A 14,957-nucleotide genomic window follows, 5' to 3' on the forward strand; every position below is an offset into this window, starting at 1 on the left:
AGGCGGGAGTGCCCTCTGAGAGGGTCCCCACAAGGAAGGAGCGCGCCATCGGAGACGCTGGCAATCATGGGGGATTCCTCCGCAATGGATTCTACTCCATCTCTTTCGACTTCGACCCAAAAACGGAAACGTGACCAGCCAACAGTGACAAAAGTACTACCGCCTGCCCCACAGTTTCTCGTGGTTTCTCGAACTGAGGACGGAAAGGATTTTTCCTCTGTCAACCCTTTCGTTATTCAGAAGGGCGTAGATGCCATCGCCGGATCTGTCAAATCCTGTACCAGGTTGCGTAATGGCACCTTATTACTGGAAACTGAGAATGCCTTTCAGGCACAAAAACTGCTTCGGGCCACCCTCCTGTACACTTTCCCTGTCCGGGTGGAGGCCCACCGAACTTTGAACTCGTCTCGTGGTGTGGTCTATACTGGCTCCCTCGACGGATTGACTGACGAGGAGCTTCAATCCTTCCTCGCTGAGCAGGGCGTGACGGCTGTCCATAGGGTCATGAAAAAGGTCAACAATGACCTTGTACCGACCCGGACAATTTTCTTGACCTTCGATAGTGTTAAGCTGCCATCGCGCATCAAGGCGGGCTACGAGGTTATTTCTGTTCGCCCATATATCCCGACACCTACGCGCTGCTACCAGTGTCAGCGTTTCAATCACACTCGACAGTCTTGTTCCAATGCGGCTAAATGTGTCACCTGTGGCAGGGATGCCCATGAGGGTGACTGTCCACCTCCGTCTCCTCGTTGTGTGAACTGTCAGGGTGACCATGCAGCATCCTCCCGCGACTGTCCTGTCTATAAGGAAGAACGCTGTATCCAGGAAATTCGGGTCAAAGAGAAAGTGTCCACCTCGGCTGCTCGCAAGCTATTGGCTAGTAGGAAGCCCACGCTGCTCCCAGCGGGGAAATACAGTACTGTCCTCGCCTCTCCTCGGACTACCCGGGAGGTAGCAACCCAAACATGCGATCTGACCTTCAGCACCACGGTCGTCCGTTCGGCCAGTGCTAAGATCGCGCGGTCGACGTCTCCTCTTCCTCCCATCACCCCACAGACACGAGCACCTTCTTCAGCTTCTGCTAAAACGAAGACACCGAAGTCAGATGCACGGGCCTTCAAGAAGGAACCATCCCGTGCAGACTTCCTCCGTACCTCGACCTCACAGCCTTCGACCGGTACTTCCACTACACGTCCTTCCAAAAAGGCGCATAGGAAGCACAGTTCTCCTTCCCCGCCACGGCGCATTTCTTCTCTTGCGCCACCCAGCGGCTGCCGCCCCAGGCCGTCATCCGTTTCGCCTGGCCGCACCGCTGGTCGCCGTACATCTGGCCGTTCACTGGCGGAGGAAGCTCCCCCTCTCGGCCATCCTCCCGAGATGGCCGATGACCCTATAGACCCAATGGACGATGACTGTCCGCCTACTGATAGCGGCGGCAGTGCTCGCTCGAAGCCAGGCCCTAAGCGGCCTTCGAGGTGACCACTTCTCTCATCTTCCTTTTCTTACGATGGCACTTATTCACTGGAATATTCGCAGCATTCGCTCCAACCAAGAGGACTTGAAGTTGCTGCTCCGCTTGCACCGTCCGCTCGTCGTAGCCCTCCAGGAAACGAAGCTACGCCCATGCGATCCAATTGCCTTGGCACACTACACCTCTGTGCGTTTTGACCTACCCCCTGTGGTAGGTATCCCAGCTCATGGAGGGGTTATGTTGCTGGTCCGGGATGATATTTACTACGATCCCATCACGTTGCACACCGGCCTGCAGGCAGTTGCCATCCGCATTACTCTCCCCACTTTTACGTTTTCCTTTTGTACCGTTTACACTCCATCGTCATCTGCCGTTACCAGGGCAGACGTGATGCAACTTATTGCTCAGCTACCTGCACCATTTTTGTTAACTGGAGACTTCAATGCCCACCATCCCCTTTGGGGCTCTCCAGCATCCTGCCCGAGGGGCTCCTTGTTAGCAGAACTTTTCAACCAGCTCGATCTTGTCTGCCTCAATACTGGCGCCCCTACTTTTCTTTCGGACACATCTCACACCTATTCCCATTTAGACCTCTCTATATGTACTCCCCAACTTGCACGCCGGTTTGAGTGGTATGCACTTTCTGATACATATTCGAGCGACCACTTCCCGTGTGTTATCCATCTCCTGCAGCATACCCCATCTCCGTGCTTCTCTAATTGGACCATCTCCAAGGCAGACTGGGGGCTCTTCTCTTCCAGGGCGACCTTTCAGGATCAAACCTTTACAAGCTGCGATCGTCAGGTCGCACACCTCACGGAAGTCATTCTCGCTGCTGCTGAATATTCCATCCCTCACCCTACTTCTTCTCCACGTCGCGTACCGGTCCCCTGGTGGACCGCAGCATGTAGAGACGCTTTACGTGCTCGTCGACGTGCTTTACGCACCTTTAAGCGCCACCCTACAGTGGCGAATTGTATTAATTATAAACGATTACGTGCTCAGTGTCGTCGTATTATTAAAGAAAGCAAGAAAGCCAGCTGGGCTGCTTTCACAAGCACCTTCAACAGTTCTACTCCTTCTTCTGTTGTCTGGGGTAGCCTGCGCCGGCTATCTGGCACTAAGGTCCACTCCCCAGTTTCTGGCTTGAAGGTCGCGAATGAAGTCCTTGTGGCCCCTGAGGCTGTCTCCAATGCCTTCGGCCGCTTTTTCGCCGAGGTTTCGAGCTCCGCTCATTACCACCCTGCCTTCCTCCCCCGCAAACAGGCAGAGGAGGCTAGGCCACCTGACTTCCGCTCCTCGAATTGTGAAAGTTATAATGCCCCATTCACCATGCGGGAACTCGAAACCGCACTTGGCCGATCACGGTCCTCCGCTCCAGGGCCTGATTCTATTCATATTCAGATGCTGAAGAACCTTTCTCCTGCGGGTAAAGGTTTTCTTCTTCGTACATACAATCGCATCTGGATTGAGGGACATGTTCCCGCATGCTGGCGCGAGTCTATTGTTGTCCCGATTCCTAAGCCGGGGAAGGACAAGCACTTGCCTTCCAGTTATCGACCCATCTCGCTTACCAGCTGTGTCTGTAAAGTGATGGAGCGAATGGTTCACTCTCGATTGGTTTGGCTGCTCGAGTCTCGACGCCTACTTACCAATGTACAATGTGGATTTCGAAGGCGCCGCTCTGCTGTTGACCATCTGGTTACCTTGTCGACCTTCATTATGAATAACTTCTTGCGGAAGCGCCCGACCGCGGCTGTGTTCTTTGATTTGGAGAAGGCTTACGACACCTGTTGGAGGGCGGGCATTCTCCGCACCATGCATACATGGGGCTTTCGCGGTCGCCTCCCTCTTTTTATTCATTCCTTTTTAATGGATCGACAGTTTCGGGTACGTGTGGGTTCTGTCCTGTCCGACACCTTTCGCCAGGAGAATGGGGTGCCACAGGGCTCAGTTTTGAGCGTCGCTCTCTTCGCCATCGCGATCAATCCAATAATGGATTGCCTCCCAGCTGATGTATCAGGCTCCCTTTTCGTGGACGATTTTACCATCTATTGCAGCGCGCAGTGTGCACGTGTCCTGGAGCGCTGTCTTCAGCGTTCTCTTGACCGTCTTTACTCCTGGAGTGTCGCCAATGGCTTCCGTTTTTCTGCGGAGAAGACGGTCTGTATTAACTTCTGGCGCTACAAAGAGTTTCTCCCACCGTCCTTACGACTCGGTCCCGTCGCTCTCCCACTCGTGGAGACAATCAAATTTTTAGGCCTTACCTTTGACAGGAAACTTAGCTGGTCTCCACATGTGTCATATTTGGCCGCCCGTTGTACCCGTTCTTTAAATGTCCTCCGTGTTCTCAGTGGTATGTCGTGGGGAGCGGATCGAACCGTCCTACTTCGTCTATATCGGTCGATCGTCCGCTCCAAGCTGGATTATGGGAGCTTCGTATACTCCTCTGCACGGCCATCCATCTTACGCCGCCTCAACTCCATACAACATCGGGGTTTACGACTTGCGATCGGAGCATTTTATACCAGTCCCGTAGAGAGTCTTCATGCTGACGCTGGCGAATTGCCACTCACCTACCGGCGCGATATACTGCTTTGTCGGTATGCCTGTCGGCTACTGTCAATGCCCGACCATCCGTCATATCGTTCCTTTTTTGACGACTCTCTTGACCTTCAATACGGGTTGTATGTCTCTGCCTTGCTACCCCCTGGAGTTCGCTTTCGTCGCCTCCTTCAACACCTTCATTTTTCACTCCCTGCAACCTTTCGAGTGGGCGAGAGCCGCACGCCACCTTGGCTCCAGGCTCAGGTCCGCGTTCACCTCGACCTCAGCTCGCTCCCAAAAGAGGTCACCCCCGGTTCGGTCTACCACTCCCGTTTTTTGGAACTTCGTTCGAAGTTCAACAACATGACTTTCATTTATACAGATGGCTCTAAGACCAATGAAGGGGTCGGGTGTTCCTTTATTGTCGGGGCACAAAGTTTCCAATACCGGCTCCATGGCCATTGTTCGGTCTTCACAGCTGAGCTCTTTGCCCTCTACCAGGCTGTTCTTTACATCTGCCGCCACCGACATTCTGCTTATGTCATCTGCTCAGATTCCCTGAGCGCCATCCAGAGCCTCAGTGATCCGTACCCGGTTCACCCTTTCGTACACCGGATCCAACGCTCTCTTCAGCAGCTGGTGGACGTCGGTACGCCGGTTAGCTTTATGTGGGTTCCTGGCCATGTCGGTATCCCTGGGAACGAAGCTGCAGATGCCGCGGCCAAGGCTGCGGTCCTCCAGCCTCGGACAGCTTCTTGTTGTGTCCCTTCGTCCGATTTTAGCAGGGTCATTTGTCGGCGCGTTGTGTCGCTGTGGCATGCCGATTGGGCTGCACTTACCGACAACAAGCTTCGGGCCTTAAAACCTCTTCCCGTGGCTTGGACGTCCTCCTCACGCCCTTCTCGGCGGGAGGAGGTCGTTTTAGCAAGGTTAAGAATTGGACACTGCCGGTTCAGCCATCGCCATCTGCTGACGGCTGCGCCGGCGCCGTTCTGCCCATGTGGGCACTTGCTGACGGTTAGACACATTTTAATGTCCTGTCCTGATCTTAACACACTGCGCCTCGATCTTAACCTGCCTAATACTTTCGATGCCATTTTAGCGGATGACCCACGAGCAGCTGCTCGTGTTCTTTGTTTTATCAATTTGACACACCTCGCTAAGGACATTTGATGATGTTTTTTAATCCTATGCCTGTCAGTCTGTCTTTTATTGTGTTTTCCCTTTTAGTTGTTGTTGTCAACTTGTGCCTCGCAGTGCATTTTTAGAGTAGTCAGGGCGCTAATGACCATTGAAGTTGTGCGCCCGAAAACCACAAAAAAAAAAAAAAAAAAAAAAAAAAAACAGTCGACTAAAAGCGCATCTGGCGTATTATTTCAGCGCATTTTCTGGCGATGTTTAATCGCAATCCACAAATTTTGCGCAGATTTGTGACTGTTGAAGAAACATGTATCCATCATTACATAGCAGAGTTAAAACGGCAGTCAAAACAATTGAAAGTGCACCGAAGAAGCAAACACCATTTTGTCAGCTAGTAAACAGATGACCACTGGTTTTTGACATTTCCAGGGAAATCCTCATACATTTGGAAAAATGTTGGATCGTTTGAAACTTGCGTTGGCTGACAGACAGATTGGCACGCCAAAAAGTGCTTTTACCAGGATAACGCACCATCCCATAAATCAGCGATAACAGTGGCGAAAGTGCATGAATTGAGCTTTTAATTTTTCTCATCCACTGTGTTCACCAAATTTAGCCGCAAGTGACATCTTACTGTTCCCTAACTTGAAACTTTGTCTTGGAGGAAAAACTTTCACCTAATGAGAAAGTGATAGTGTCAGTTAACTAATATTTTGCAGAGTCTAGCAGAATTCGTTTCTTCGATGGGATGAAAAAATTGGGGTATGGCTGGACCAAGTGCATATTCTTCAAAGGAGATTTTGAGAAGTAGCAAATATTTTTTCTTGCATTTTTACCAGATCTATCAAACCACCCTCGCATTTACTTCCAGACATATCATTAGAGGAACTTTTCTTCTGCCACTTTTGACTAATAGTATTTTCTTTAAGAGTATGTGACATACTTTTAAACAGCCTGTTCTCTCTCTCTCTCTCTCTCTCTCTCTCTCTCTCTCTCTCTCTCTGTGTGTGTGTGTGTGTGTGTGTGTGTGTGTGTGTGTGTGTGTGGAGGGGGGCGCGGCCGGCGCAAGTTGTGATGCAGTCGTCGGCTTTGTTACGGTATTCATTAAGGGTTTCCTTCCCTCTTGAGGTGTTTGTTTCCATTCGACACGCTGGCAGCTTCTGCGTGGCGAGCTACCCACGAACATATGGACGCTCATTTTTGTAACCGTACCTGCCGCTACAACGGTTGCTGTTGCATTTTGAATGCTGCTTCATGTGTCTGTGAAATAGTCTGGGCGGCACGGATATAGATTTGTGGTGGCAGGTGGTGTGGGTATCCGGTGTGTAACGGCCCTTTCCCGGCGCGGCTGCTGCAGGCTGCCGTTGCTGCTGCTGCTGTTGCTGCTGCGGCTACCTGCAAAGACCGTTAGCGAGTCTGCTGCTGCAGGTCTCGTTCCCGACCTCCCCTAGCGCGCTCCATTGCACTCCTCAAAAGCAGTTTTAATGGCCTTCCGAGCAGGCTGCTATCCTACTCCCCATTGTCTGTACCTGAGAACTTTTTCTGCCCTCCTGGGGTGCAAGGGAGACAGTAACGGCTGCCACAAAAAAGTATTGTAATGCTGACGCGCATCCGCTGAATTCACGAGCATTGGTGTCGTATGGACTGTTCCGCAGCTTTACATCTGAAAAGGATCTATGCTGAGAACACCATTGGAGAAGGGAGGAATGGAGGTTATGCGGTGTCCCATGTAACGTAGATATCCCTCGACTCAAACTGTTACTGATTAATTTCAATATGTTGCTATGTGGTTAAAGGTAATCATTCTGATTTCCGTATATCTCGGAGGGGGAAGCCTTGACTCAGATTCAGCAAGAGTGGGGGAGTCGCCCAGGACCTTTCCTGGAGCTGTATAGGGAAACCAGACTACTTATGGAGCGGAAGAGAATTTCTACTACTGTTACGAAGACCACAATTAATAACCACTGAGTAATTCGTTTACAAGATCTCGAATGCTAATGAGACATAAATCGTTAACATAAAACGTATCTTATTTCCTTTCAGTAAAGCTGTTGCGACACTACACCGTGTCTTCAGTTACTTCTTCGGATGTTGGGGCTATGTATGGCGAAATTTGGTCACCAGCCGTCCGTGGGGGAGCGATCACACACCGTCGCTTTTCGTCCCTGAATATTTTCAGTGTTATCCTACAGCTATCTGAATTGTGCTGCAGGTTCACATTTTTAAATGGTGGTTGTGACCTGCAGCGACTAAACCAGTTTATTAGTTCGAGCAACAAGCTCAGATTACCATGTACACTGATGAGCCAAAACATTGTGACCACCTGCTTTGTAGCGTGTTTGTGCGTCTTTGTAACGAAATAAATCACTGATTCTGCGCCTCAGGAATCCGACAGTTTCCTGGTAGACTTGTGAAGGTATGTGGCGTTACATGTCTAAGCAGAGTTCATGTTATTAGCGTAAATAACGAGCCTTTGATTTTTGTACGCTGTTATGCCGCCAGGTAGCGACCCAGATGGATTCCATAGGATTTATTTCAGGCGAATTCGGCCGCCTAGACATCAAATTCAAACCACTATAATGCTCCTCCAAACACTGTAGCACGTTTCTGCCGCAGACACGGACAGTTTTCTGCTGAAAGATGACATCGCCGTCTGGGAAGACAAGCATGAAGGCGTGCAGGTGGTTCGCAGCTTTGAGCGAGTCTTCGACTATCACCACATGTCCCTTGCAAGTGATGTCTTCCATAGCATAATTCTGCTCCCACCAGCCTGCGCCCGTGACTCGGTGCACGTTTCGACTTGCCATTTAACTCGATGACTGTGTTTGTGGAGACGACCACATATGTAGTGTAGCATAAATGTTATTCACCCAAAGAACCGACACGTTTCCATTGATGGACCGTCGAATCTCGAAGGTCCCGTGTCCACTGCAGTCGAAAGTGACGTCATTGGGTCAACTTGTGAACACGCAGGGGTGGTCTGCTGCGGAGCTCGATGTTCAGCAAGGTACGATGAACGGTGTGCTCCGAAACACTTGTGCGTGCACCGGCATTGTGCTCTTTCGGCAGAGATGCCACAGATCAGTCTATCCTACTTCAGAGAGCAGACAAGCCTCCGAACCCCACGTTCTCCGAAGAATCGTGGACGTCCAGCCATGTAGCGCCTAGCGGTAGTGTCACTGTCGTACCTGTTTCCGTAGATGATCACGACAGTAGAATGTGAACATTCGTTCAGATTCACCGTTTTCGAGATACTCTTCCACAGGCTGCGTCCTTTTTCAAAGTCGCTTATCTTAGTAGGGTTTCCCATTTGTAGCCCATATCTTCGCTTGGGCGATCCCCCATCTGTCTGCTCCGTTTACATAAGTTTGTGGCCGTCACGTGCCCGCAGCTGCGTCACGGACCATGCACGCGTATCAGTGTGTGTTTATTTCGTCACTGTGTTGGAGACAGGCAGCGACTAGTGCCGAAGGAAGTGAGCAAAATAAGCGCGTATTCATTTAATGCACTTAGTCATTTTAATTTCCAAATTTTAGTACATCCATTAAGTCTGTAGTTTTTAATTAATAATATTTTGTGTAGGCGGTGCTGTGCAACATTGTACTGTATATTACTATTTTCTTTTCATCAAAGGTGGTCGATTTGTCATGAAAATGACCGTCTTTGGGTCTTAAAGGGTATTCAGCTATGCAGTGCGAATTACTGTACCCAGTGAAATTTTTAAAACTTCCATTCTTAATACAGCTGCCTATGTGTAAGATTCACGTCGTGTAAAAATTCAAACACGCTTTTGCAAAGCCTATTCTCTCGTTTTGGACTCAGTCCTCCCACTCCCAAAGTTAGCTAGCGCTGCCTTGTAATAATAAAGTTCTGGCATTTAGTACGTAGTAAAATTTAATGTTTCAGATATTCGCAACACTATCCAGCGGAAACCTCGCCCTAACCAGACATCCACTCGAAAAATCACGATTTGGGCAGACCTGCCGCCGCCAAGACAGTCCGCAACACACACACACACACACACACACACACACACACACACACACACACACACACACACACACCTCTTTAACCGTAATAGGGTGCAAAAAGCTACGTACTAAATTTGTGTTAAGAGGTGGTGAAGGAACTTTGTTATAGGTCGCAGGTGCACCGGTTCCCCACTAAGATTCTATGAAGATTTTGACGCTAGTGATGTTCAGAGATGTTGTTCAGATTGCCATGTGCTTAATACTGTTGTAGAAATGTTTGAAATGTCATGTGTTTACGTTAATTCACAACTGGGACCAGCATGCACGCAGGATAGTGCTCCGCCGAAATGTGCGTTCCGGCCGCTCTCTTGTCTGGCGCTCCGAGCACAATGATGGCTGGTTCTGGGAGGTGAGGACGAAAAGGAAGGCTGCGACGGGACGCCGATACAACTAGGTAGTCGCCTTTGTAACGTGCCAAACGGTTTGCTAGCAATAGGATTCGTTTTAATCTATACTTACGTTCTACATCACGAGTGCTACGGCATCTATGCATCAGTCTAAAAAAAAGTGAAGCTGCTATGTCGTTCAATGCTGAATGGGAATTGCTTTACTCTTCATATCGTTTGAATGCCATGCAAAGTGCTTAATGTGCCGTCACACTATTACGACTAAAAGGAAGAGAAAAAAACTCATAGGGACGTCGTTGCAACACCACCCAGAGATAGTAAGATCTACTTGTCTTTCGACGAGTAACAATAAATGTGCTTGCTGATCTGAAGACGGCCAGTAAGCAAAAACAAACTGAGTTAAGGGAAAGTAAACAGGTGACAATTTTTTTATGGTTGACATTACAAGTTACTTGAATTAAGTCTCTTAATGCAGTGGGAGAATCATTAGGTAATAGATATGGATTAAGGAGATTGGTCCTGTCAGACAAAAACCAAACATTCGCAAAAACTGAACTTAGTCCATGACATGGTATATTTTCGGAAACTAAAGTTGGTAATTTTTTCGACCTGAGTGACTGTTTGTGACTAAAAATTCCAAGACTTTGCATTACTGAAGACAAATTTCGATTTATTTGTCTAACCGTTTTCGCTTTTGACTGCTGAAGCACCTCATTACCTTGAACTTCAGATTCTAGACGTGCAGTGTAGTACCCAGCTCACACCTGTTTGTTCAATACAGGGATTCTATGAAATATTGCCCAAAAACAGTATCCATGGCAACCTGCTCAAGTTATTTCAATATTTGGTTTAACATATGTGTGAGAACAGAATATTTTTTTCTGTTGTGAAACTGACAATCTGCGTGACTGTTCGACTGCATCACGAACGGCAGTTCCACATACATCGAAATGTTGTATAAATTTATAAAAATTACAACAAATTACATGTTTGTATGTAAAGTTTTTTCTTCAGTAAAACGTTATGTCGTTCTTCTTTCGTATTAATACTACCTAATATACCTGTTGAATTTAGTTATTTCTGTGGCAGAAAAATAAGTTGAAAATAAATATCAGTGATAATCCTGCTTACAAAAGTATGCTGCAAAATATTCGCCTCTCAAAAGCCATTGCATAGTGTAGTGAACACGTCTGTCCAAGTTTCCCGCATGTACAACCTTCAGCATACAGCCCCCTAACACATCTGGTCGGACAGTGCAATGATTGAGAAATCCAGGACACTGGGCTGACTCCGCATGTTCCAATCATCCAGGTACTTCATGAATAATGGCTGCAGCTTCAGCCTAAAGAGCAACCAGCTCTTGTGGAGTGCCAATCGGTGTCTCGTACACAAAACGCCTCCGCCCCCCCCCCCCCCCCACAAACACACACACACACACACACACACACACACACACACACACACACACACACACACACACACACACACACACGAGCGAGGTGGGGCAGCGTATTGGCCAGAGCTGCCGAGCTGCTGCTCCACCTCTCCCGATTCATCAATTGGCGAAAACACTGTGTATATGTTGTGACACCACCAGCAGTGTGGCGGGGCCGCGTCACGCCGGAAGCATAATCGTTATATGGCTGCTAGGGAGACATTCGACCCGCCCAGATAGCCATGCGCGTTAAAGCACCGTCTCCGGGACGGGGATACTCGCCGGTGGTTTTTAGGCGGTCTACCACATTGCACTAAATGAATATCGTGCTGGTATCAAAATTCCACCTCAGTTAAACCATTTGCAAATATTACGTAAAAACTTTCACTCACTTTCACATAAATAACGCTGCACCCAGACAGATGTGTTATACACGAAAGTAGTCCGTTCCATTAGGTAACGGCGTGGAGACAGGAAGGGCATCTGGCCACCCCTGTGCGTGCAGGAGTTTCTGGCCGACCTGCGGGAGAGGGCCGAGGAGGGACCGTCATCCAGCCAGGGACCGGCTGGGTCGCCGCCGCCGGACGGGGAGAGGACAACACAACACCGCCATGGACGCCGCCGCCAGATGCCAGTGTCGAGCACCTAGCGGGGCTTCCCGCTTTCGCACAGCGTTTCTCGGCCCTGGACCGCATCATTGGTTTGGGCCGGGGACGCCGCCCGCCACCGTCTTGGGCATGCTCTGATGCCCTCACCACCTAAACGGCAGCAGCCACCTAAACGGCAGCAGCCACCTAAACGGCAGCAGCCACCTAAACGGCAGCAGCCACCTAAACGGCAGCAGCCACTTGAGCGCTGGCGGAGTTCGCACGGATACAGGTGGTCTTCTGGCCTGTTGCAGCCGCCACCCGACACCCCCCGGTCTGCACGACTTCCGCGCCGACCTCTTCCAACAGCAGCCGCAGTCCACCACTGACGCCATCAGTGACCGCCTTCTGCCGCACTCGCAGCCTGTGGACTTAGAGTGCCTATGGCGGCCGGTCACAGAAGAGGTCGCTGCTTCCTTGCCACCCAGGGTTCTGCGCCGGGCCTGGACGGCCTAACTCCAGCCGAGCCGCACCGCCTGCCGCGCGACGTGCTGCTGAAAATTATGAATCTCCTCCTTCTTGCGCGAGCACTCCTTCCCTCCTCAAAGCCCGGACCACCTTACTCCCCAAAACGGCTGCACCAGAATCCCCCGCTGACTTTCGTCCCATCACAGTATGCTCGGTGCTGGCGAGGACTTTCCACAAGGTCCTGGCCTCGCGCCTGATGCGTCTGTGTGCTGTGGACGAACGTCAGCCTGCCTTCATCCCTCGGGACGGGATGCTGGAAAATACGTTCATCCTCGACCACGATGCAGTCCGCTCCCGCCGCTCTGTCTTTGTTGCGTCTCTCGACGTGTCTAAGGCGTTATTCCCTCGAGCATGCTGCTCTACCCCCTGTGCTGAAAGCGCATGGTCTTCCGACCGAATTTGCCGACTACGGCGAGAGCTGCTACAAGGGCAGCACGACGGTGATAGTAGGCGGTGGCGGCGTGGGCATGGCCGTGCAGCCGTCAAGGGGTGTCCGTCAAGGGACCCACTCTCTCCCCCCTCCTTCAATATGGCCGTCTATAGTATGCTTAACACCTTGCCTTCCCACATAGGAGCCCGGATTTTAGGTCGCAAGATCAACGATGCAGCCTTCGCTGACGACGTCCTGCTGTTCGCATCGACGAAGAGGGGCCTACAGTCCCTCATTGACGCAGCCACAGCAGCCCTCGCCCATATGGGGCTGCAAATCAACGCGCGAAAGTTTCATCCTCGCCTGAGTGGCCTCCGGCCGCGAGAAGAAGGTGAACGTGGACGACACCATCACCTTCACAGCCGGCAACGCCACCATGCCGACCCTAAGACCCCGATACCTGGGGCTGCAGTTCTCCTCTTTTAGTCGGTGCCTGTTCCATCCTCGCCGCCATCTGCAGTAGTTGGACGTCATCTCCCGGGCCCCTTGAAGCCGCAACAGCGCCTCTACGCCCTCGTCCACGTGCTGCTGCCGGGACTGTATCGTGGGCTTGCCCTCAGCCGCACACGGATCGGTGCCCTGAACGCCACGGACACCGCAGTGCGAGCAGCTCTCAGAAGACGGTTCCGCCTCCCAGCAGACACCCCCTTGGGCTACTTCCACTCTCCTGTAGCCCACGGGGACTTTGGCATTCCATCTGCCCGCTGGATGGGCCATACTCTGCTGCGGGGCCGCCTCCCGACACTGCAGATGATGGGGCCAGCTGTGGACGACGCGGGCCTGCGCGAGGTACAGCACGAGGTCGCGGCGCTCGAGCGGCACTTAACGTCGGAAGGCCACATCCTCACGACGTCGGAGTAGGTCGGGGACATGTAGGCAGCTCGCCTACACGTCGCCTTCGGCGGTGTGGCCCTCTGAGTCTGCCGCCATCCGGGGGCAGCACCAGTGGGTCACCGATACCAGTCGTCTTCTCTCTGGGTACGACTTCATTTATGCCATCCGCGTCCGCATCAAATCCAGGCTTGCAGACAGACGCACGGGTCCCGCATGAAACGTCACGACGCCGTCGTGAAGTACTTCGCGCGTGGACTCGTGCAAAGGGGCTTAAATGTCTCAGTGGAGCCTCATCTTCGAACACCAGAAGGCCTCCACAAGCCTAATATCGTCGCGGTCAAAGACGGCCAGTCCCGAATCGTCGACGCCCAGATAGTCGGGAGACCACCTCCGGCTCGTCTGGTGTCACCAGCAGAAGGCGGCGAAGTACAACACGCCGTCCATCAGGTGAGCTGTCCTCGAACTCCGTCCCGGCATCCAGAGCGTCGTATATTCGGCGGCCAATCTGAACTGGAGAGGAACCTGGTCCCCACAGTCCGCGAGAGACCTCCTGAAGCTGGGCCTCAAGGTGCGGGAGTTTGCTGTCATCTCTTCCAGGCTGCTGACGTCGTGCTGCGCATCGTTCAAAATCTTTGAGGGTATGACGGCTCACCGCCCGATCCCCGGGGCTGGCGTTGGGTAGAGCGCTGGTTCTCTTCTCTCCCTGACTCATGGGGTCTACCACAGGAGCAATACCAGTCTATATTCCTCTTTCTTTCTTCATTTCGTTAAATTTATTTTCTATTATATACATACTGAGGTGTTACGCCCATTGTAACCCTCCACTCCGGTGGAGTACGGCGTGGTTCAAACATCTGTATACCTTTTGACTCGTGTATGTGTTATTCCAATGGAATAAAGACGGCTTTAAATAACCATGCCAGATCAGTTAATGACCATGCCGGCCCTGCGCTAACGGGGGACAGAGAGACAAGAAAAAGCAGCAGATGAAGGCTACTAGACACTCATTCCCCATCATTTACACTAGTACTACACGGAGAAAGATACGCTAATTTATTCCCACTGGTGTGTGTTAGCCAGAAGATACGGCCCAATCAGATGGTCATAATCAGCAGCAGCCCTCACATTTATGGCAAATCTGTTGATGGAACATACGAGTTGCCTTAGGATTTTCTGTCTCCCAGATATGACTACTCTTTTAAATTCCTCCCTGTAAGCTGTTCTCGATACAGACGCCTTGCTACTTGACTTTTGCGTCGTGCCTCGCCATAAATGAGGTGAAAGCTAACACGGCTAATGCAATCACACTTGAGTACCTGTAAGCGTCAATAGAAAGTTTGATTTAAACACTGTAATAATAATAATAATAATAATAATAATAATAATAATAATGTAATTGTTTATCCAGTGTTGTGGACTGCTGGCGGTAATGAAAAGTTAAGATTCCTAGCAGTAAGTTGTAATTGTGCTGCAAATCTCATTCCACTATCAACGCTACGAGGCAGTCAAAGCTACTACGAACGTTGGCCTAAGGGAAGACCAGCGTCAAACCCTCAAAGGACCCCTAGCAGGGAACAGCGCTTTGACATGACACGTACCAAGAC

The 14,957-nt window shown here is 50.8% G+C and overlaps 1 protein-coding gene across 2 annotated transcripts in view; it reads left to right on the forward strand.

Moving 5' to 3' along the window:
* LOC126413891 (uncharacterized) overlaps positions 1-14,270 on the forward strand; it is an 870,590-nt gene extending 856,320 nt beyond the window's left edge. The window contains exon 7 of one of the 2 annotated variants that reach the window (XM_050083304.1): positions 11,876-14,270. In XM_050083304.1, coding sequence (XP_049939261.1) covers positions 11,876-11,997 — 122 coding nt within the window. In that variant the 3' untranslated portion in view covers positions 11,998-14,270. Of the gene's footprint in view, positions 1-11,479 lie in introns of both variants that reach the window. The other variant, XM_050083303.1, reaches the window with a different exon arrangement.
* The last annotated feature ends 687 nt before the right edge of the window (positions 14,271-14,957 follow it).

The sequence above is a fragment of the Schistocerca serialis genome, chromosome 1 (genome assembly GCF_023864345.2).
Source record: "Schistocerca serialis cubense isolate TAMUIC-IGC-003099 chromosome 1, iqSchSeri2.2, whole genome shotgun sequence".
NCBI lineage: Eukaryota > Metazoa > Arthropoda > Insecta > Orthoptera > Acrididae > Schistocerca > Schistocerca serialis.